The sequence below is a fragment of the Tachyglossus aculeatus genome, chromosome 22 (assembly GCF_015852505.1).
Source record: "Tachyglossus aculeatus isolate mTacAcu1 chromosome 22, mTacAcu1.pri, whole genome shotgun sequence".
In the NCBI taxonomy this organism is placed as follows: Eukaryota; Metazoa; Chordata; class Mammalia; order Monotremata; family Tachyglossidae; genus Tachyglossus; species Tachyglossus aculeatus.
In genome coordinates, this window is record NC_052087.1 from 391120 (window position 1) to 413262 (window position 22143).

General features: G+C 44.9%; 2 protein-coding genes across 2 annotated transcripts; both read left to right on the forward strand.

Moving 5' to 3' along the window:
* Positions 1-789: 789 nt before the first annotated feature.
* LOC119943325 (vomeronasal type-1 receptor 42-like) lies at positions 790-1689 on the forward strand. The gene has a single exon (XM_038764223.1). It carries the CDS (start codon positions 790-792, stop codon positions 1687-1689), a length of 900 nt encoding a protein of 299 aa, XP_038620151.1.
* Positions 1690-17879: 16190 nt separating this feature from the next.
* On the forward strand, positions 17880-18779 carry LOC119943327 (vomeronasal type-1 receptor 90-like). The gene has a single exon (XM_038764224.1). The coding sequence runs from the start codon at positions 17880-17882 to the stop codon at positions 18777-18779; it is 900 nt and encodes a 299-aa protein (XP_038620152.1).
* Positions 18780-22143: the final 3364 nt, after the last annotated feature.

Below are 22143 nucleotides of genomic sequence, written 5' to 3' on the forward strand. Positions count from 1 at the left end.
ACAAATTGGCAACATAGAGAGACGATCCCTACCCAACAACGGGTTCACAGTTGAGAAGTGAAGAGGTTGGATTTTTATTCCAGGAGAAGGGGGTGGTCCACAGTCTCAAAGGAAGCTGAGAGGTCTAGGTGGATTAAGATGGAGTAGAGGCAAATGGATTTGGCTAGGAGGAGATCACGGGTATCTTTTGAGAGGGCGGTGTCTGTGAAGTGAAGAGGACAGAAGCCAGATTGGAGGTGGGGGGAGGGGGGTTAAGGAGAGAATTGGAGGAGGGGAACAAAACCAGCTGCGATTCCATCTCTCCCATATTCCCTTCCTTTAACTTATATTACCCGACAAAGACATGGCATGGCTGTATTAAATGCTTGGAAGCATCCTATGCAAAAGATTTCATGAACACGTTATCTGCCTGTAAGCAGCACACAGTCTAGAATTTATTTACTCTTGTGCACTGCCTATCCATCTGCCCCTCCCTGTCCCCTTCACACGGCTGTACCCTGTCCATTCCCTCTCTCAGTAGGTTATAAATCATGAAATGAGCAACAGAAGTGCAAAAATACAGGAATTACTCAGTACAATCTGGATGACACCTACACCTTGGTGTACATGGCGATACTAAGTATTTCATCCACAGGCAGGTATTGGTCTTCCCTACCAATTTGACTGAAATACTCAATTCTTTCTGGATCCTTTGCCCGTTTTCTTTGCAGCTCCAGGAATGAAATTCTCACAGTCTCTGGCCCATCCTTCTTCCTCCAGTGTTGCTGCAGATATTTGTATCAAGAAGCAATGAGTGTTGATGTGGCTCAGGAAGTCTGTTTCCTCTTCCAGAATGGAGTAGGTATCATCGGGAACTCCCTTCTCAATATGCTTTACCTCTCCTCATTCCTCCTGGGTTCCAAACCAAAGTCCACAGACCTGGTCATCATTCACCTAGCTCTGGTACACACCGTGATGCTTCTTACAAGACGGATCACCAGAACAGCAGGAATATTGGGGCTGCAGCTTGTACAGACTAATGCTGAGTGTAAGCTGTTTGCCTATGTCTACCGCATCACCCGGGGCCTCTCCATATGTACCACTTCCCTACTGAGCATGGTCCAGGCCATCACCATCAGTCCTACCACCTCCTATTTCTTCAAGTTCAAAGTTCAGATCCCAGACTTCATCCTCCCAGTCTTAGCCATTTTGTGGATTCCAAACATGCTGCTTTGCACCAACCTTTTGTACCATGTGGTTGCTTCACAAAATGCAACCACCACTGAGGGCAATTGTTACTCTGTGCCCTTAAACACATTGCTCCAGGGGCTGACTCTCACCTTCGTGGCTCTCCGTGACATCCTCTCTCTGGGGCTAATGAGCTGCTCTAGTGGCTACATGGTCCTTCTCCTGCATCAACACAGGCACCAGGTCAAGCATCTCCATGGTACCTGCCAAGCCCCTGAAACATCACCAGTGAGACGAGCCACCGAGACCATTGTGCTGCTTGTGAGCTGCTTTGTAGCCTTCTACTGTGGAGACTTTGTCCTTTCCCTGTTACTAGGTACATCCATGAAGAATAATACGACTGTCTTGAGTGCTAACATGTTTGTGGTCAGTGGATATGCCACTATCAGCCCCTTTGTCTTGCTCACTTGTAACACAAGAGTCATCAAGTTCCTAGGTGATTTTCTGGGGAAAAAGACCTGAAGGTCTTCTCAGACCTTGCTTCTATCTGCAAACCCTCTTTGACATGGGAACTCGGTGATGATCCTGTGTCTCAAGCAAGGAAGACCATGGAAGAGCAATAACACCATTAAACCAAGGACATTCATAGCTGTACTCCCTGGAGATAATCAGGGTTTCATAAGTGGGTGAGGGTTTGCAGTACTGATAATTTCTACTCCTCTAGTAGCTTTCCCAGACTCTTGGCTACAGTCCCTCCATCTCCTATTTTGCTTTGCTAAATCTTTATGTAACGTTCAATGGCTGGATCTGGGTACAGCATGTTCTGTCTCCTCAGTTGATCTTTATCTGGATAGCAGCCTGGCCTAACGGTGCTGGGTTTCAGAGGATCTGGACTCTTATCCTGGCTTCGTCACTTCCCTAATGTGTGATCCTAGATAAGTCACCTAGCACTAGTGACATAGTGCCTCTGTTTTTCCACTGTAAAATGTAGATTCAATATCATTTCTCCCTCGTACTTAGATGATGAGTTCCCTGTGAGGCAGAGACTGTGCCCAATTTGATTAAGTTGTACGTACCCCAGCATTTGGAACAGTGTTTGACCCAGAGGACCATATCATTATTATCATTATTATATCATTATCATTATTATCATTATTATAACAAAGACCATATCATTATCACCATAATTGTGTTATTATAATTATTATTATTATCATGATTATTCTAACAGAAACCACTTGAGTCCCATGGAGCCACCAGATTTTCATACTCCCTTATTTCTCCTCGTCCTTTGTCATCTTTCCCATTTTCCTCCCTTAAAGCAGAATACAGAGACAAAGAGTTTACTTAAAGATAGTGATAATAGTAATGATAACATTAATTGTGGTATTTGTTAAGTACTTACTATGTGCCAGGAACTATACTAAGCACCGGGATGAATACAAGCAAATCGGGATGGACACAGTCCCTGCCCTGCATTGGGCTCTCAGTGTCTTAATCCCCATTTTACTGAGGCAAAGAGAAGTTAAGTACCTTGCCCAAGGCCACACAGCACAGAACCCAGATCCTTTGTCTCCCAGGCTTGGGCTCTTTCCACTAGGCCAATAGACTGCACTACAAGGAGCCAGTATTTACCATATAGATAATAATACAAGTGAATTTCACTCCATTCCTCAGTGTATGTCTTTTGGTCTCCCCACATTAGATGGTAAACTCTTTGAGGACACAGAAAGACTCCTAAGCATTGTTCTGTACAATTAATAGTTTTGAATAAATGAGTTCTGAGAATGAAACAGTCTTTCTCACCCCTCCCCATGCACCAGTGCTCTCACATTAAAAAATCAGTATTTGTTTGGGGGTCCAAAGAATCTGAGTGGCAGTACCACATAGACCATTACCCTCTCTAGTTCTTCCAGTTGTTTAACTCCCTCTCCAAATCCCCTGTCCTTGCTTCCCTCATGTCCTGTCCCTAATGACTTGACTAAGTACTTTGTTGAGAAAATTGAAACTATCAGACTTGATCTCCCTAAATCTTCCTTTGTTCCTCTCCAGTCCCTCCCTCCTCCTGCCCCTTCTGCAACTCTCTCAACTTTCCCAGGAGTAACTCGAGAAGAGATCTGTCTTCTCTCAAAATCCACCACATCCACCTGCTCAAACGATCCCATCCCTTGACACTTTATCAAAACACTTGCCCCCCCCCTTCTCCCCTTGACGGCCATCTTCATCTGTTTACTCTCCAGTGTTTTCCACCCCACTTCTTGAAAACATGCCTATGTTTCCCCTACCCGAAGATAAACTTCCTTGACCCCATACTCCATCCTATCACCCCACCCCTCTGCTACCATTCCTTTCCAAACTCCTTAGGCGAGTTGTCTACACCAGATATCTCGGGTTCCTCTCCTCCAATATTTACCAGGAGATTGTCCATGGCCATTCCACACTGGTATACTCACTGGTGGCCAAGTCCTTCCATTCACGAAGCCCTCTTTACTCTTTCCACCATCCCACTGTCTTCCCCGGTTCCATCTGCCGGACAGGTCTCCTCTGATGTTGTCTCTCAGTTGTTCTGGGGTGTACTGATGCTTTTCTGCATATTTCGGGACGTTCCTGCTTGGTGGTCACGGGCAGAGGAGGCAGGTATGGTGTCATCTTCCCCCATCTCCCTCCTCGGAGTTTCAAATGGTCACTGTTGGTTCAGGTGCTATGAATGACCTTGTGTCCAGAGAACCCCCTTATCTCACAGTGTAGGGGGGGGGTCTTCAATCCTTAATGTTTCCTCGATAATTGATGCCCCTCCACCCTGCTATTTTGGTTCATAATATAAGCCCTTAAATCCCCTGTTCACTTTTCAGTTCCCTTTGTTATTACCACCCTCTCCACACTTGAAGATAATCTCCTCTTAATTTTTTATAATGGTTTTATGTGTCAAACGCTGGGATAGACACACGTTAATCAGATGGGACACAGCCCTGCCCAACATGGGGCTCACAGTCTAAATTGGAGGGAGGAAGATTTAATCCCCATTTTACAGATTAGGTAACTGAGGCACAGAGAAGTTAAGTGACTTGCCCAAGGTCACACGGCAAACAAATGGTGGAGCCAGAATTAGCAACCAGGTCCTTTGACTCCCAGGCGTAACCTCTTTCCACTACATCGTGCTGCTTCCTAGCTCAGAATTACTGCTTCTTTCAGATTATTCCTAAATCCTAACCATTTGTTTTACAATCTATTACCTCACACCCCTTCCGCACCTTCTAAGTCCCTGTGTAACCCAAATATCACAAACCTTATATCACAAGAAGTACCCCCAACCCAGTCCCACAGCACTTATGTACAAAACTGTAATTTATTTATTGGTATTAATGTCTGTCTGCCCCTCTAGACTATAAGCCCCTTGTAGGCAAGGAATGTGTCTATTCATTATTATAATATACTCTCGCAAGCACATATTTCAGTGCTCTGTACGCAGTTAAGAATGTAATAGATATGATTGAATGAATGAATGAATAAATTAATATTCATTAGGAGTGGTAATTATATACCAAGTACTGGCTAGAAGCAGCATGGCCTACTGGCCTGGTGGAAGGAGAATGATTCTGGGAGTCAGAGGACCTGGGTTCTTATCCCTGCTTTGTTACGTAGCTGCTGTGTAACCTTGGTCAAGTCACTTAATGTCCCTGGGTTTCAGGGAAATCTGCAAAATGGAGATTTAATACCTGTTCTCTCTCCTACTTAGTTGGTGAGCCTCATGTTAGATCTGATTATTTTATACTTTCCCTAGCACTTAGCAGAGTGCTTGGCACAGAGTAAGAACTTAACAAACTCCACAATTGCTATTATAATTATTTTAATTAAACTAATGTAAATCCAAGACAGATTATACCCTTGAGGCTCACAATCTAAATTGTGGTAGGTAGCTAAGTAGAGCAGTGATGGTGGACTAAAAAAAGATTAAATTGTAAATTCAGCAATTCAAGATAGTGTTTAAACTAAGTAGCTAAAAATCACACAGAAACCGTCAGACTCTGCCTGGCAGAATAGACATTCAGCCTGGCAGAGCTGCTGAACAGGCTTTCAGTTCAGAATGGTGATTCAGGCAGTATTGTGTATTGTGGAATTTTTGTCTCCCTGAGTGCTTAACACAGTGCTGCCTCATAATAAGAACTTAAAAAAATATTATAACTAGTGAACTTATCTCTGCAGCTGGTCACTAACAGGGTTAGTGCCTATGGTTCTTCCTATCTTCATTACTATGTTTATGATGGAGTAGTTGCCAGAGTATGAGAAGAATCAGCATGGCCTAGTGGAAAGAGCACGGGCTTGGGAGTCAGAGGACGTGGTTTCTAAACCCAGCTCCACCACTTGTCTGCTGTGTGACACTGGGCAAGTCACTTAACTTTTCTCTGCCTCAGTGACCTCATCTGTAAAATGAGGATTAAGGCTTTGAGTCCCATATGGGACTGTGTCCCATCTGATTACCTTATACCAGTACTTAGAACGGTGACTGGCACATCACCATATATAAAGCATAGAGTATATAGAGTATATAAATCTGACAATTCCATGGGCCTCAACTGGACTACTAAATACAAATGATAATAATAATCAATGATGATGACAGTCTTTGTTAAGTGCTACCTATGAGACAAACACTGTTCTAAGCACTGAGGTAGATATACTTTAATTGTCAGACACCGTCCCTGTGCCACAGGGTACTTACAGTCTAAGTAAGAGGGAGAAAAGGCATGGAATCCCCATTTTACGGTTGAGGGACTGGAGCTACAGGGAAGTAAATGAGTTGCCCATGATCACACTGCCGACAAGTGGCAGAGCTGGATTTAGCACGCAGGCCCCCGTAACTCAGAGTCATGCTCTTTCCACTAGGATTGTCTGCTTCCCACATTAAGATAAATGAAGGGCAGATCCATGGATATAACAGAAAGATCTAGCAAAGCACTGTGGGAGTTGCTAGAGCCACTAAAGGGATCTTGGCCACGAGACTAAGAAAGGTTCCAGAGGAGGGATGTCTGTCCAGAAATTCTCAAAGCAGCAACCCATCACCCCACAATAAAGCCCTGATTTTCTTCAGGCATTAGGCTTAGGAATGTCCTTTGTTCAATGGTGCCACTGTTGTCCCAAGATCTCATTTCTTGTGAAACAATTTCTACACTTGGGTTTCCATATCAAAGAGGGCTTGCAGACTGCAGTATGGTCTGAAAGGATTTGAGGGTCTTCTTCCCCAGAAATCACCTAGGAACTTGATGACTCTAGTGTCACAGGTGAGCAACACAAAGGGGCTGATCTACTGACCACAGGCATGCTAGCATTCAAGAGGACAGCATTTTTCTTCATGGTTGTCTCTAGAAACAGTGTAGAGACAAGATTTCCAAATTATCTCCTTCTTGCCAAATCCAACATCTTCTACTCCATCCTAACCCTCCTCTACCTCTCTGCTGCCTTTGATACTGTCGACCATCTCCTTCTCTTGAAAATATTATACAACGTTGGCGTCCCTGACCCTGTTGTCTCCTGATTTATCTCCTATTACTCTACCTGTTCATTCTCAGTTTCCTTCCTGGGCTCAATCAATCGCATTTATTGAGCACTCACTGTGTGCAGAGCACTGTACTAAGCGCTCGTCCTTTACCTTCCACCCCTTAGCACTGGGTGTCCTTCAGAAAGCAGTTCTGGGTCCCCTCCTATTCTCTGTGTTCACTCACTCCCTTGGAACACTCATTGATTACTGTATTAACCTCTTTGCAGACCTCCTTGCCTCCTGTCTCTCCCCATTCCAGTGCATACTTCACTATGATGTCTGGATCATTATTCTACAAAAATGTTCAGGCCAAGTTTCACCTCTCCTCAAGAACCTCCAGTGGTTGCCCGTTTACCTCCTCATTAAAAAGAAACTCTTTACAATTGACGTTAAAATTATTCACTCTCCTTAGCCCCTCCAACCTCACCTTACTATTCCCCTTCTACAACCCAATTCACACGCTTTGCCCCTCTGAAGTCATACTACTCACTGACCTCGACCTCATCTATTTTGTTGCTGACCTCTCACATATAGAACACCCTCCATCTACATAACTGGCAGACAAAAACTCTCTCCCTCTTCAAAGCCTTATCACATCTCCTTCTCAAAAGGCCTTCCCTGGCTAGACCCTTTTTTCCTTATTATTATTATTCCTTTATTATTATTATTATCACTGAAGGGTTAGTCCAGAAAGTGAGAAAAGACTTATGGCTCAGCTGTTTCTGACTTGTTGCTATGATGGGCTGACACAAGCGGTTTCTGGTCACTGGAGACAAGTCATCTCCTGCTTTTCCTCGAAAGTGTCAGGATCCTGCTAGTGACAAGAAAATCACTGGCCTGGAGGGGGATGAGGACACGAAAATTTTCCTTATAAATATCACCCTGGCCACCACGGAGGGGAGAGAATGATTCAGGTCCCGAATCAAAGTGCAGCCTGGTGAGTGTCTCCTTCTTTTTTTAATGTTATTTGTTAAGTGCTTACTATGTGGCAGGCACTGTACTATGCCTTGGGGTAGATACAAGCTAGTCAGGTTGGTCACAGTCCATGTAATACATGGGTCTCACAGTCTTATCCATCATTTTACAGAAGAAGGAACTGAGGCACAGAGAAGTGAAGTGATTTGCCCAAGGTCATCCAGTAAGCAAATGGTGGAGTTGGGATTAGAATCTAGATCCTAACTTCCAGGCCCGTGCTCTATCCATTAGGCAATTCTGTCTCTCACTAGGCCGCACTGATTCTTGCTGACTCTTTGGTCAGAGCGGAGAGGAGATCATATTTTTCATAAGCTAGAGGGTCGATAGAGACCTGGACCAGGAGAGGACTGGTCAGCAAGATCAAAAGGGAACAAGACCGTTAGAAGTGGCCATTTCCTCACACCCTGACTATAAGACACACCCTGGGCCCCTCTCAAATGAGGTGAATTTCCCTTCCTGCCTCAGTCTCCCTACTCATTAGCCGTAGCAAAATAGCTCCCTGTTCTTGGCCATATGCTGAGTCCCTTTCTCCATCCTATTCCTGCAACCCAGCTGTATATTCAGCACAGATTTCTGCCTCCCAGTCTTGAGGAACTCCTTCAAAACCCAAACCCCCACCTCTCAGCAGGTCTTTCTAGTTTCTGGTTGGGACACCCCTTTTATTTCTCATACCTTGCTTATATGCCCCTGGTCTTGGAGCTGCAGGGCTGTCTCTGCTAGAGTTGATCCCAGGCTGGTCAGGGGGACAGGATGGAACTGAGGAGTACTAGACTGGGTATTTTGCTGAAATAAAAAGATTTTTTCTGCCTTTCTCTCTCATGACACCTGAAAGGCCCGCAAACTTTCTCCCCATAATTCTACAACACAGACAGACACACACACACAGACACACTTGCATGTCCCTAGGAACTTGACAAACCAATTTAGGTTTCATTTATATCCCACCACAAGCAACCTAGTCCCTGAACAGTTCACTGGATTAAACTATCCTCAAATCTCCCTAAGAATGATTTAATTTTCATATTTTTAACACTTGCATTGAAGGCTTTGAATCAAATTCGAACAATCTTTCATGCTGCAGTTTAAACTTCAAAAAATCTATTTCTCCCTATTTACTTCTTTCCTGTTTACACCGTGCTACAGCAGGATGTGGAACATCATCACTTAACTTACTTGAATCCATTTTCTCCCAAATCCTTGTCATTTACATCTGCTGTTTAATCCTCAGTCAGTATCAGTTTAAATTGTTTTAAATAACTCCTGGCGATCAGCCCCTGCAAAACATAATATCCTAAAGTCTTGAGACCTCTTCTGAAAATGACCTTTGTTCCTCCCAAATGCTTTGATTGTACCTAAAGGGGATTAAACTACATAAATAAATTATTGGCAATCTGGTCGTAATTCAGCTTTCTCCTTCCACCACTGCTCACCATCTTCTATTCCACTGGTTTAGTTTCCAAATTTGCTGGAAACCTCATTCGTACTGTAACCATCAACTGCTTAAAGAGCAATTTAATCATTTAATAATGTCACGTGGTACGTAGCCTAAGTTTGGAAGGAATTGTTCTTTTTATCTGTATAATAACGTGTAGAACGTAATTACATTCACTTCGGAACTATAGGAGGCAATACATAACTAATTCACAGACTTGATTTCCTTTGCAAATGAACTCTCCTTTGTGTTCTTTGATGTCGTATTGGTCAATTCCTCAGTTGTATTTAATGAGTGTTTGCTGTTCACTGAGTCGGGTACTAATTGGTAGAGTACAATATAATAACATAGCAGACACATTGCCTTTCTCACAACAAGCTTACAGCCTAGTAGAAAAAGACATTATGTAAATAAATGTTACAGATATGTACGTAAGTCCTGTGGGGCTGGGAGGGGGGTGAATAAAGGGAGCAAGTCAGGGCAATGCAGAAGGGATGGAAGAAAAGGGAAAGAAGGCTTAGTCAGGACAGTTGTCTTGGAGAAGATGTGCCTTCAGTAAGGCTCTGAAGGGGATGGGAAGAGTGATCTGAAGAGGAAGGGCATTCCAGGCCAGAGGCAGAACATGGGTAAGAGGGCAGAGGCAAGATTAATTCATTCAATCAGATTTATTGAGAGCTTACTAAGCAATGTACTAAGTGCTTCATAAAAACACATGGCCACATGCCTGCCCACAACGAGCTCACAGTTTAAAGAGGGAGAGAAACATTAATATAAGTAAATAAATAAATGAATAAATAAAGAGATAAACAAATGAATAAATAAATAAATAACATAACATAAATTCACAGTTATATATGTATGTCCTGTGAGGATGTGAGGAGGGATGAATGAAGAACAAGTTAAGAGCAGTGCAGAAGGGAATGGGAGAAGAGGAGAGGAGGGCTTAGTCATGGAAGACTTCTTGGAGGAGATGTACCTTCAATACGTTTTGAAGTGGGGGAGAGAAATTAACTGTCTGTTATGAAGAGGAACGGTGTTCCAGGCCAGCAGCAGGAGGTCAGTGGTGAGATAGATGAGATTGAGATACAGTGAGAAGGCTAGCTATTAGAGGAACGAAGTATGCTGATTGGGTTGTAGTTAGAGAGTAGTGAGGTGTGTGGGAGGAGAGGGCATAACGATTAAGTGCTTTAAAACCAATGGTGAGGAGTTTTTGTTTGATGCAGAGGTGGGCGGGAAAGGACTAGAGGTTCTTGAGGAGTGGGGAAACATGGACTCAAAGTTTTTGTAGAAGAATGATCTAGGCAGCAGAGTGAAGTATGGACTGGAGTGATGAGAGACAAAAGTCAGTGGGGTCTTCAAGGAGGCTGATAAAAGGCAGGATAAAAGAATTCTTTGGATTAATGTGGTAGACGTTTGGATGGAAAGGAAAGGATGGATTTTAGCGATGTTGTGAAGGCTGAACCGACAAGATTTAATGATGATTTGAATATATGTTGGTTGAATGAGAGAGAGGAATCAAGGCTAACACCAGGCTTATAGGCTTGTGAAACAGGAAGGATGGTGGTGCCATCTACAGTGATGAGAAAGTCAAAGGAAGGACAGAGTTTGGGTGGGAAGATAAGAAGTTCTTTTTTAGGCATGTTAAGTTTGAGGTGAGAGTGGGACATCCAAGACCGGATGTGTTGAAGGCAGGAGGAAAGGTGAGACTGCAGAAAGGGAGAGAGATGAGGTCTGGGGATGTAAATTTGGGAGTCTCTCCCCCTTCTAGACTGTGAGCCCACTGTTGGGTAGGGACTGTCTCTATATGTTGCCAACTTGTACTTCCCAAGCGCTTAGTACAGTGCTCTGCACACAGTAAGCCCTCAATAAATACGATTGACTGATTGACTGATTGATTGATAGAGGTGTCGAGAAGGATTGAGATGGAGTAGAGGTGATTGGATTTGTCTAGAAGGAAATCACTGGTATCCTTTGAGAGGGCGGTGTCTGTGGAGTGAAGAGTACAGAAGCCAGATTGGAGGGGGTCAAGGAGAGAATTGGAGGAAGGGAACAAAATCAGCTGCGATTATATCTCTCCCATATTCCCTTCCTTTAACTTATATTACCCGACAAAGACATGTCATGGCTGTACTAAATGCTTGGGAGCATCCTATGCAACAGATTTCATAAATATGTTATCTGCCTGTAAGGAGCCCACATCTAGAGTGTATTTATTCTTGTGTACTGCCTATCCATCTGCCCCTCCCTGTCCCCTTCACATGGCTTTACCCTGTCCATTCCCTCTCTCAGTAGGTTATAAATCATGAAAGGAGCAAGAGAAGTGCAAAAATACAGGAATTACTCAGTACAATCTGGCCGACACCTAAACCTGTCGGCCATCATCTTCATCATCTGAGTTGCTATTTATATTTGATATGAGGGGGACAAGAACTATAAAATGGGCATGAGTTACCTGTTCTCTCTCCCCCTAAGACTGTAATCCTCATGTGGGACAGTGACTGTGCCTTTGTGATTACCTTGTATTTACCTCAGTCTTTAGCACAGTACTTGGCGATACTGTTTCATCCACAGGCAGGCTCTGTCTGGCCAGCTAATGGTAGCCTCTTCTACTCATCTTCCTTGTTGTTGAGCTCCACTGAAATGATGTGAGCACTGAGCCACTTCCATCATATAGCCAGGCCAAGGAGATGTGCTTCAATAAAGCTTTGAAGGTGGGGAGAGTAATTGTCTGTCAGACAGAATAGGGAGCGCTTTGCAGGCCAGCGGTAGAATGTGAGTGAGAGATTGATGGTGAGATAGATGAGATCTAGGTACAATGCATAAATTGACATCAGGGGAGTGAGGTATGTGGGCTGGATTTTAATGGGACAGCAGTACCACCAAGTCACCCTTTCCACGAGGCTCTGCTGCTTCCTCGACTCTGAAATATGTAGCAGAGGTGGATGATATGAACTTTCAAAGAAGGGAAAGAGATGGGGGAGGTGGAATGGTGCAAAAGTGGCAAAAGGAGGAAGTCAATATTGTGTTCCATTTTCAAACTTCATTCAGTGTAGATTCACATTTCTGATTATACTTAATACTTGGTCTTACCTTAAACCTTGAGAAAATGTTTTTCAAATCTCATATGTTCTGTGAAAAGGACATCAGCATGGCTTTTGTTCTGAGTATCCTGTGGTCTTGTGGCAAGGTGGGACAGAAAACCCTTAAGTTAGGACTAGAAAAATGGAATATGGCATTTGTTGGTCCATACGGTTTAGGAATGTTGAGAGGCGGGGTGGCCTAGTAGGAAGAGAATGGGCCTGTGAGTCGGAGGACCTGGGTTCTTCTAATCCTGGCCCTGAAAATTGCTTGCTGTGTGACCTTGGGCAAATCACTTAATTTCTTTGTGCCTTAGTTTCCTCAACTGTAAAATGGATATTAAATACCTGTTCTCTCTCCTACCTAGACTGTGAGCCCCATTCACCGCCCTCTTAAAGTTCACCAATGATCTCCTTGCCAAATCCAATGGCTTCTACTCAATCAATCAATCGTATTTATTGAGTACTGTGTGCAGAGCACTGTACTAAGCGCTTGGGAAGTACAAATTGGCAACATATACTCCATCCTAATCCTCCTCGATCTCACAGCTGCCTTCAATATTGGACCTCCCCCTTCTCCAGGAAACATTGCCCAACCTTGGCTTTACTGACACTGTCCTCCCCTGGTCCTCCTCTTATCTCTCTGGCTGTTCATTCTCTGTCCCTTTGGTGGGCTACTCCTTCACCCCTCCACCCCAAAAAAAAGCTGTCAGGGTCCCTCACGGTTCATTTCTGCATCCAAATTATATTCTCCATCTTCGTTTACTCCCTTGGAGAACTCACCAGCTCCCATGGCTTCAACTACCATCTCTCTGCAGATGATACCCAAATCTACATCCCCAGCCCTGATTTCTCTCCCTCTGCCTCCAGTCTCACATCTTCTTCTGCCTTCAAGACATCTTTACTTGGATGTCCTCCTGGCACCTCTAACTTAACATGTCCCAAAGGGAACTTCTTGTCTTTCCAGCCAAAACCTGTCCTACCCTTAACTTTCACTTCACTGATGTCTGTCTCCCCTCCTTCTAGACTGTGAGCCCGTTGTGGGCAGGGATTGTCTCTCTTTGTTGCTGAATTGTACTTTCCAAGCACTTAGTACAGTGCTCTACACACAGTAAGCGTTCAACAAATATGATTGAATGAATGAATGGCACCACCACACTTCCTCTCACAAGCCTGCAGCCTTGACTCCTCTCTCTCATTCAACCAACGTATTAAATCCATCACTGAATCCTGTCAGTCCCACCTTCACAACATCGCTAAAATCTGCCCTTTCCTCTCAATTCAAACCGCTACCACGTTTATACATCACTCACCCTATACCACCTGAATTACTGCATCAACCTCCTTGCTGACCTCCAGGCTTCCTGTCTCTCCCCACTCCAGTTCATACTTCACTCTGTTCCCCGGATCATTACTCTACAAAAACATTCAGCACATGTCAGCCCACTACTCAAAAAACTCCTATGATTGCTCATCCACCTCCACAGCAAACAAAAACTCCTCCCCATTGCACCATTGAGAAGCAGCGTGGTTCAGTGGAAAGATCACAGGCTTTGGAGTCAGAGGTCATGGGTTCAAATCTCGACTCTGCCAATTGTCAGCTGTGGGCATCTCAACTTCTCTGTGCCTCGGTTACCTCATCTGTAAAATGGGGATTAAGATAAAATGGGGATTAAGACTGTGAGCCCCCTGTGGGACTACCTCATCACCTTGTAATTTCCCCAGTGCTTAGAACAGTGCTTTGCACATAGTAAGTGCTTAATAAATGCCATTATTATTATTATTATTATTATTATTATTATTATTATTATTATTAGCTTCAAAGCACTCCATCACCTTGTACCCTCCTACCGCACCTCACTTTTCTCCTTCTACAACCCAGCCCACACACTAAGCTCCTCTAGTGCTAACCTTCTCACTGTGCCTTGATCTCACCTATCTTGCAGCCAAGTGCTAGCCTACATCTTGCCTCTGGCCTGGAACATTCTTCCTCATCAAATCTGACAGACAATTAGTGTCCCCCCTTTTCAAAGTCTTATTGAAGGCACAGTTTCTCCCAGAGGCCTTCCCAGCCTAAGCCCCACCTTTCCCCATCTCCCACTTGCTTCTGTGTCACTCTGACTTGCTCCCTTTGCTCTTCCTCCATCCCAGCCCTACAGCACTTATGTATATATCTCTAATTTATTTACTTGCGTTGATGTCTCTCTCTATGCCTCTAGACTGCAAACTCATTTTGGGCAAGGGATGTGTCTATTTCTTGCTGTAATGTACTCTCCAAAGCACATAGTACAGAGCTCTGCACACAGTAAACACTCCATATATATGATTGAATAAATGAATGAAGATTAAGTGGGAGGTTGGACATGTTATAGATCTGAAGTAGAAATAATAGAAGTTATTATTAGCTCTGGATTCTCCTCCAGAATGGAAATAAGAGACCATAGTTTAAGCGAGGAGTGCTTTTATTTTCTACTGGCAATAAATGGTATATCAGCAGATCTTGCAGACTGCTATCCCGGCAAGCAGCCTGGCCTTATATCCCATCCCTTCACTGTACCTACAAATTACTCAACCAGGATAGTGACCTTATCTAGATTGGGCTAGCTGTTTCTCTTTGATCTGTCTATCTGGGCAACTTCTCCCTTGTCTCTTATCTGGTCTCTCATCTTTTATCTGGTCCTTCCAGTTTAAAGTAGGTTCTTCTTCAATGTCACTTGGTTCTCACATTTTTAGAAGCAGAGTGCTGTAATATGTGCATTAAGCCTTTCACTTCTAACATTTCACTACCCACAGCCCTCTGATTTATTCTCTCCCTCTCTCTCTCTCTCTCTCTCCCTCTCTCTCGCACACACACAAACACACATACCCAGCGCTATATACCTTAAAGAGTGTGAGAGAGAGAGAGTTCAGTATCCCACAGCTTTGTTTAACAGCTATGACTCCACCAGAGAACCCTCATTGTTTTCTGTCTCAGTTGTCAGAGGTCTGTACTGTTTGGAGTCTGGCTTTGGGATCAAGACATTGAGTGACATGTACATGACTTTTCCACAGCTGCAACTCTTATAATACAGTCTGAACTCAAGTCTCGGTTGAATACTCTTGCTTTTGTAATGAACACCAAATAAAAAGAACCGGGGTTACAAAATGGGGGAGTGTCTCACCCTACTCTCTCACACTCATCCCCCCAATCCCTAACTGGCTGTTTGGGTATGAGGGTGTGAGTCTACAGTAGTAAGCAGGTTATGGGCAAGGGTGAGAGAAGAGGGTGTATATATTCTGGTAGTGGAATTGTGCCGCAGTGAATTGTTCTTAGGTGGATACGGTTGAATTAATCCCTACGTGAACTCAGGCTGTTATTCATTCATTCATTCAATCATATTTATTGAGCACTTAATGTGTGCAGAGCACTCTAGTAAGCACTTGGGAAAGTACAACACAACAATAACGGTGACATTCCCTGCCCACAATAAGCTTACAGTCTAGAGGGGGAGAGACAGACATCAATGCAAATAAATAAAATTGAAGATATGTATGTAAGTGCTGTGGGGCTGGGACAAGGGAAGAGCAAAGGGAGCAAGTCAGGGTGATACAGAAGGGAGTGGGAGATGAGGCACTGTGAGGAGGTTAGCACTAGAGAAGCAAAGTGTGCAGGCTGGGTTGTAGAAGGAGAGAAACGAGGTGAAGTAGGAGGGGGCAAGGTTAAAGCCAGTGGTGAGGAGATTTTGTTCATTACGGAGGTGGATGGGCAACCACTGGAGTGTTTTGAGGAGCGGGGTGATGTGTTCTGAACGTTTTTGTAAAAAAAGGATGTGAGCAGCAGAGTGAAGGTTAGACTGGAGTGGGGAGGGAAAGTTGGCTGGGAGGCCAGCAAGGAGGCTGACGCAGCAATCTAGGCAGGATAGGATGAAGGATTCTATTAACGTGGTAGCAGTACGGTTGAAGAGGAAAGTGCAGATTTTAGCGAGGTTGTGAAGGTGGGATCGACAGGATTTGGTGACAGGTTGAATATGTGGGTTGAATGAGAGAGGAATCAAGGATACCACCTAGGTAATGGCGTTATGAGACAGGAAGGATGGTGGTGCTATCTATAGTGATGAGAAAGTCAGGTGGGGGAGAGGGTTTGGGTGGGAAGATAAAAAGCTCTGTTTTGAACACGTTCATTTTGAGGTGATGGGAATATATCCAAGAAGAGATATCTTGAAGGCAGGAGGAGTTGTGAGACTGGAGAGAGGGAAAGACGACAGGGCTGGAAATTTAGATTTGGGTATCAAGTGCATAGAGATGGTACTTGAAGCCATGGGGGCAAATGAGTTTTCCACGGGAGTGGGTTCATATGGAGAATAGAAGGGTATCTAAACTGAACTTTGGCATCACTACCATCCACTAGCTGTCAGAATAAGCAGGCCCAAACAGTAATAGCATCATCTGAGTTTCTCCCTTTTCAACATGCTTTACCTCTCCTCGTTCCTCCTGGGTTCCAGACCAAAGCCTGGAGTGGCTTTCTCTTCCCTGTGTTCCTTTGCTGCCCAGGCAGATTTGTTCCTTGGATCCCAAAGAGCTAACTGAAGAACTCTCCCAGCTACACAAAAAAGTCAGAGCACTACTGGATTACATAAACACAAATTGAAAGGATCTTTAACAAATGAATTGGCCAATACAAAATAATTCCCATAGAAAATTCCTTGGCCTTTCCTCATCATCATCAATAGTATTTCTTGAGTACTTACTATGTGCAGAGAACTAAACAAAGCACTTGGAAGAGTATAATGCAAGGGAGTTGGCAGACACATTCCGTGCTCCCAGTGAGATTATATCTCACACATTTCCTTCCCCCTGAACCCTACTTTTCCTGTATCCATCATGTTGTCTTGTCCTTGCTCCTCAGCCTCTCAAGGAATCCCAGTTCTCAGGTACACCCTCTCCTGATTCTTCTGTCAGCATTTTCTGAGACCTGGGCAAAAGGTCTTCCCGTCGACATGATCGTTCTCCTACCCCTGGGATAGTTACCTGACCCCTCCAGGATCTTAACCTCTTAACCACTTTTCCTATCCCCTGCCTCCCCGAGATTTGCTCAGCCCATCTCTAACTCAAAATGCTTGAGGGGCATCCAATTAATTAGCCCCATCCTCTTTTCTCAGTTTTCCCCTGAGATGGCTGTGACCATCTTACTGAGTTACCTCTTACTTTTTACTGAATTCAATTACCTATCTCTCAGGGAGGAGGTCATCAGGAGTGAGCTACTACTGGCTGTAGCAACTTCTCATGGTCTTCCTCTATGACAACTTTGTATGAGTTTAGCTTGAGTGACTGCCTCATCCTGGCACATCAGTCAAGTCTATAAGAAGGTTTAGGTAGAGTAGGCCCATGGAAAATCGCTCTTTGCTGGGGGTAAGACAACATGGCACTTATTAAGGGGAAATTGTGCCCTACGTATTTGTTGGAGTTATTTGAATTGACCAGTAAATACGCAGATTTAGATTTTCATAGAGCCTTTGACACCAACGGTTTACATACAAATCGACTATGGCATAACTGAATAAACATGACGATTCCCTACCAATTTGACTGAAATACTCAATTCTTTCCGTATCCTTTGCCAATTTTCTTTGCAGCTCCAGGAATGAAATTCTCACAGTCTCTGGCCCATCCTTCCTTCATCCAGTGTTGCTGCAGATATTTGTATCAAGAAGCGATGAGCATTGATGTGGCTCAGGAAGTCTGTTTCCTCTTCCAGAACGTAGTAGGTATCATAGGGAACTCGCTTCTCAACATGCTTTACCTCTCCTCGTTCCTCCTGGGTTCCAAACCAAAGCCCACAGACCTGGTCGTCATTCACCTAGCTCTGGTCCACACTGTGATGCTTCTTACCAGATGGATCACCAGAACAGCAGGAATATTGGGGCTGCAGGTTGTACAGACCAATGCTGAGTGTAAGCTGCTTGCCTATGTCTACCGCGTCAACCGGAGCCTCTCCATCTGTACCACTTCCCTACTGAGCGTGGTCCAGGCCATCACCATCAGTCCTACCACCTCCTACTTCTTCAAGTTCAAAGTTCAGATCCCAAACTTCATCCTCCCAGTCTTAGCCATCTTGTGGATTCCAAACATGCTGATAAGCACCAACCTTTTGTACCACATGGTTGCTTCACGTAATGCAACCACCATTGGGAGCAATTGTTATGCTGTGCCCTTAAACACACTCCTCCAGGGGCTGATTCTCACCCTCGTGGCTAACCGTGATATCCTCTCCCTGGGGCTCATGAGCTGCTCCAGTGGCTACATGGTCCTTCTTCTGCACCGACACAGGCTCCAGGTCCAGCATCTTCACAGTACCAGTCAAGCACCTGAAACATCACCAGAGAGACGAGCCACCGCGACCATTGTGCTGCTTGTGAGCTGCTTTGTAGTCTTCTACTGTGGAGACTTTGTCCTTTCCCTGTTACTAGGTACATCCATGAAGAATAGTATCACTCTCTTGAATGCTAACATGTTTGTGGTCAGTGGATATGCTACTGTCAGCCCCTTTGTCTTGCTCACTTGTGACACAAGAGTCATCAAGTTCCTAGGTGATTTTATGGGGAATAAGACCTGAAAGTCTTCTCAGACCATGCTTTTATCTGCAAACTTTCTTTGATAAGGGAACTCAGTGATGATCCTGTGTCTCAAGCAAGGAAGACCATGGAAGAGCAGTATCAACATTAAACGAAGGACATTGATAGATGTAGTCTCTGGTGATAATCAGAGTTTCATTAGTGAGTGAGAGTTTGCAGTACTGGTAATTCCTACTCCTCTAGGAGCTTTCCCATACTCCTGGCTATGGTCCCACCAGCTCCTATTTTGCTTTGCTTGATCTTTATGTAACGTTCGATGGCTGGATCTGTGCACAGCATGTTCTGTCTCCTCAGTTGATCTTTATCTGGACAGCAGCCTGGCCTAATGGTGCTGAGATTCAGAGGACCTGGACTCTAATCCCGTCTCTGTCACTTCCCTGATGTGTGACCCTAGATAAGTCACTTACCACTTCTGTGCCTCTGTTTCTTCCACTGCAAAATGTAGATTCAATATCATTTCTCTCTCTTAGATTGTGAGTTCCCTGTGAGGCAGAGCCTGTGACCAACTTGATTAAGTTACACTTACCCCAGCACTTAGAACAGTGTTTGACCCAAAGGAATCACTTAAAAAAGACCATGTCATCATTATCACCAGAATTATGTTATTATTATTATTATCATTATTATTCTAACAGAAACCACTTGAGTCCCATGGAGTCACCAGATTTTCATACTCCCTCATTTCTCCTCATCCTTTGTCATCTTCTCCATTTTCCTCCCTTGAAGCAGAATACAGAGATAAAGAGTTTACTAAAGATAGGGATAATAATGATAAGAACATTGTGATATTTGTTAATTAATTAATTAATTAATTCATTCAATCGTATTTATTGAGCGCTTACTGTGTGCAGAGCACTGTACTAAGCTCTTGGGAAGTACAAGTTGGCAACATATAGAGATGGTCCCTACCCAACAGTGGGCTCACAGTCTAGAAGGGGAAGACAGAGAACAAAACAAAACATATTAACAAAATAAAATTAATAGAATAAATATGTACAAATAAAATAAATAAATAGAGTAATAAATACGCACAAACATATATACATATATACAGGTGCTGTGGGGAGGGGAGAGGGAGAGGAAGGAGGGCGCTCAGTCTGGGAAGGCCTCTTGGAGGAGGTGAGTTCTCAGTAGGGCTTTGAAGGGTGGAAGAGAGCTAGCTTGGTGGATGTGCGGAGGGAGGGCATTACAGGCCAGGGGGATGACATGGGCCGGGGGTCGATGGCAGGACAGGTGAGAACGAGGCACAGTGAGGAGATTAACAGCAGAGGGGCAGAGGGTGAGGGCTGGGCTGTAGAAGGAGAGAAGGGAGGTGAGGTAGGAGGGGCGAGGTGATGGAGAGCCTTGAAGCCGAGGGTGAGGAGTTTTTGCCTGATGCATAGGTTGATTGGTAGCCACTGGAGATTTTTGAGGAGAGGAGTAACATGCCCAGAACGTTTCTGGACAAAGACGATCCGGGCAGCGGCATGAAGTATGGATTGAAATGGGGAGAGACAGCAGGTTGGGAGATCGGAGAGGAGGCAGATGCAGTAATTCAGCCGGGATAAAATGAGAGCTTGAACGAGCAGGGTAGCGGTTTGGATGGAGAGGAAAGGGCGGATCTTGGAGATGTCGTGGAGGTGAGACTGACAGGTTTTGATGACGGATTGGATGTGAGGGGTGAACGAGAGAGTGGTGTCGAGGATGACACCAAGGTTGCGGGCTTGTGCAATGGGAAGGATGGTAGTGCCATCAACAGTGATAGGAAAATCAGGGAGAGGGCAGGGTTTGGGAGGGAAGATAAGGAGTTTAGTCTTGGACATTTTGAGTTTTAGATGGCGGGCAGACATCCAGATGGAGATATCCTGAAGGCAGGAGGAGATGCGAGCCTGGAGAGAGGGAGAGAGAGCAGGGGCGGAGATGTAGATTTGGATTTCATCAGCGTAGAGATGATAGTTGAAGCCGTGGGAGTGAATGAGTTCACCGAGGGAGTGGGTGTAGATCGAGAACACAAGGGGACCAAGAACTGACCCTTGAGGAACCCCTACAGTAAGGGGATGGGAGGGGGAGAGGAACCCTCAAAAGAGACTGAGAATGAACGGCCGGAGAGATAAGAGGAGAACCAGGAGAAGACAGAGTCTGTGAAGCCAAGGTTAAGTGTTTACTATGTGCCACGAGCTATACTAAGCACCAGGATGAATACAAGCAAATTAGGTTGGACACAGTCCCTGCCCTGCAAAGGGCTCTCAGTGTCTTAATCCCCATTTTACTGAGGCAAAGTGGAGTTAAGTAACTTGCCCAAGGCCACCCTGTACAGAACCCAGATCCTCTGTCTCCCAGACTTGTGGTCTTTCCACACGGCCAATAGGCCACACTACAACGAGCCAGTATTTACCATATAGATAGTATTACCAGTGAATATCACTCCATTCCCGTAGGGAGCGGGGGAAGGCGCTGAGACAGGCAGTATGTGCACACAAACCGTACCCAACGGCTCAAGGCCAAACAGACTCAACAACATTAGATAAAGAGACCAGGGCAAGAAAAACAAGCTTGCACCTGCAAGGCTCAGAGGCAACCTCAAGGCCATATCCGCAGCCAGCGATGGTTGGCAACGGGTGGCTGGGGGCGAGCCAGAGCAAACGCTTCATGACTGGACAGAGCTGTTGCTAGGCTAGTGGCTGGAGGGCGGTGTGTGCTACATGGCAAAGCCTCGATACGCCATTCCCCGAGAAAACCCTGCCGCCGGGCAACGGAGGGTATAAGAGACGAACAAGACAAGACAAGGGGGGGGGGGCGCACTCTCTCTCCCTCTCTCTCTCTCTCTCTCTCTCTCTCTCTCTCTCTCTCTCTCTCTCCTTTTTAACCATGTAATCACTGATAGCAAATAAACGACAACCAAGCTTTGGATCTCTGGCTGACTCTTCCTGGTGTGAACGCGCGTCCCGCGTCCGGAGACATCCGAAGACCCGGAGAGGGTAAGAACCCGAGAGTTGCCCCCGAAACCACGGGGAGCAACGAGTGGCGCCCAACGTGGGGCTCGGGTACCCCCATTAGGGAAGACCAGGGAGAGTGCCCCGTAGGCCAGGTAGCTAAAGGTCAGGCGGGAAGATGGGGACGGCACGATCGTTGCCCATATATAAGCCAGAAGATAAGGAATTGTACACCCGGCACTGTTACAAGATATTGAAAAGTAAAGGGATAAAGATTGAGCTGAAAACAATAAGGGAATTTATAGGGAAGGTAACTATGACCTCCCCGTGGATATTTGATTCCGGGATCACGGAGGAGTGGTGGGACGTTATTGGGGAACAGATGACGGCCTATGAAGACTCCCACCCGGGGAAGCTAAAGGACGTGGACTTC

Bases quoted from the DNA above. Each gene is read 5' to 3' on its own strand.
- LOC119943325 (XM_038764223.1), top strand. From the start codon at position 790: ATGAGTGTTGATGTGGCTCAGGAAGTCTGTTTCCTCTTCCAGAATGGA.
- LOC119943327 (XM_038764224.1), top strand. From the start codon at position 17,880: ATGAGCATTGATGTGGCTCAGGAAGTCTGTTTCCTCTTCCAGAACGTA.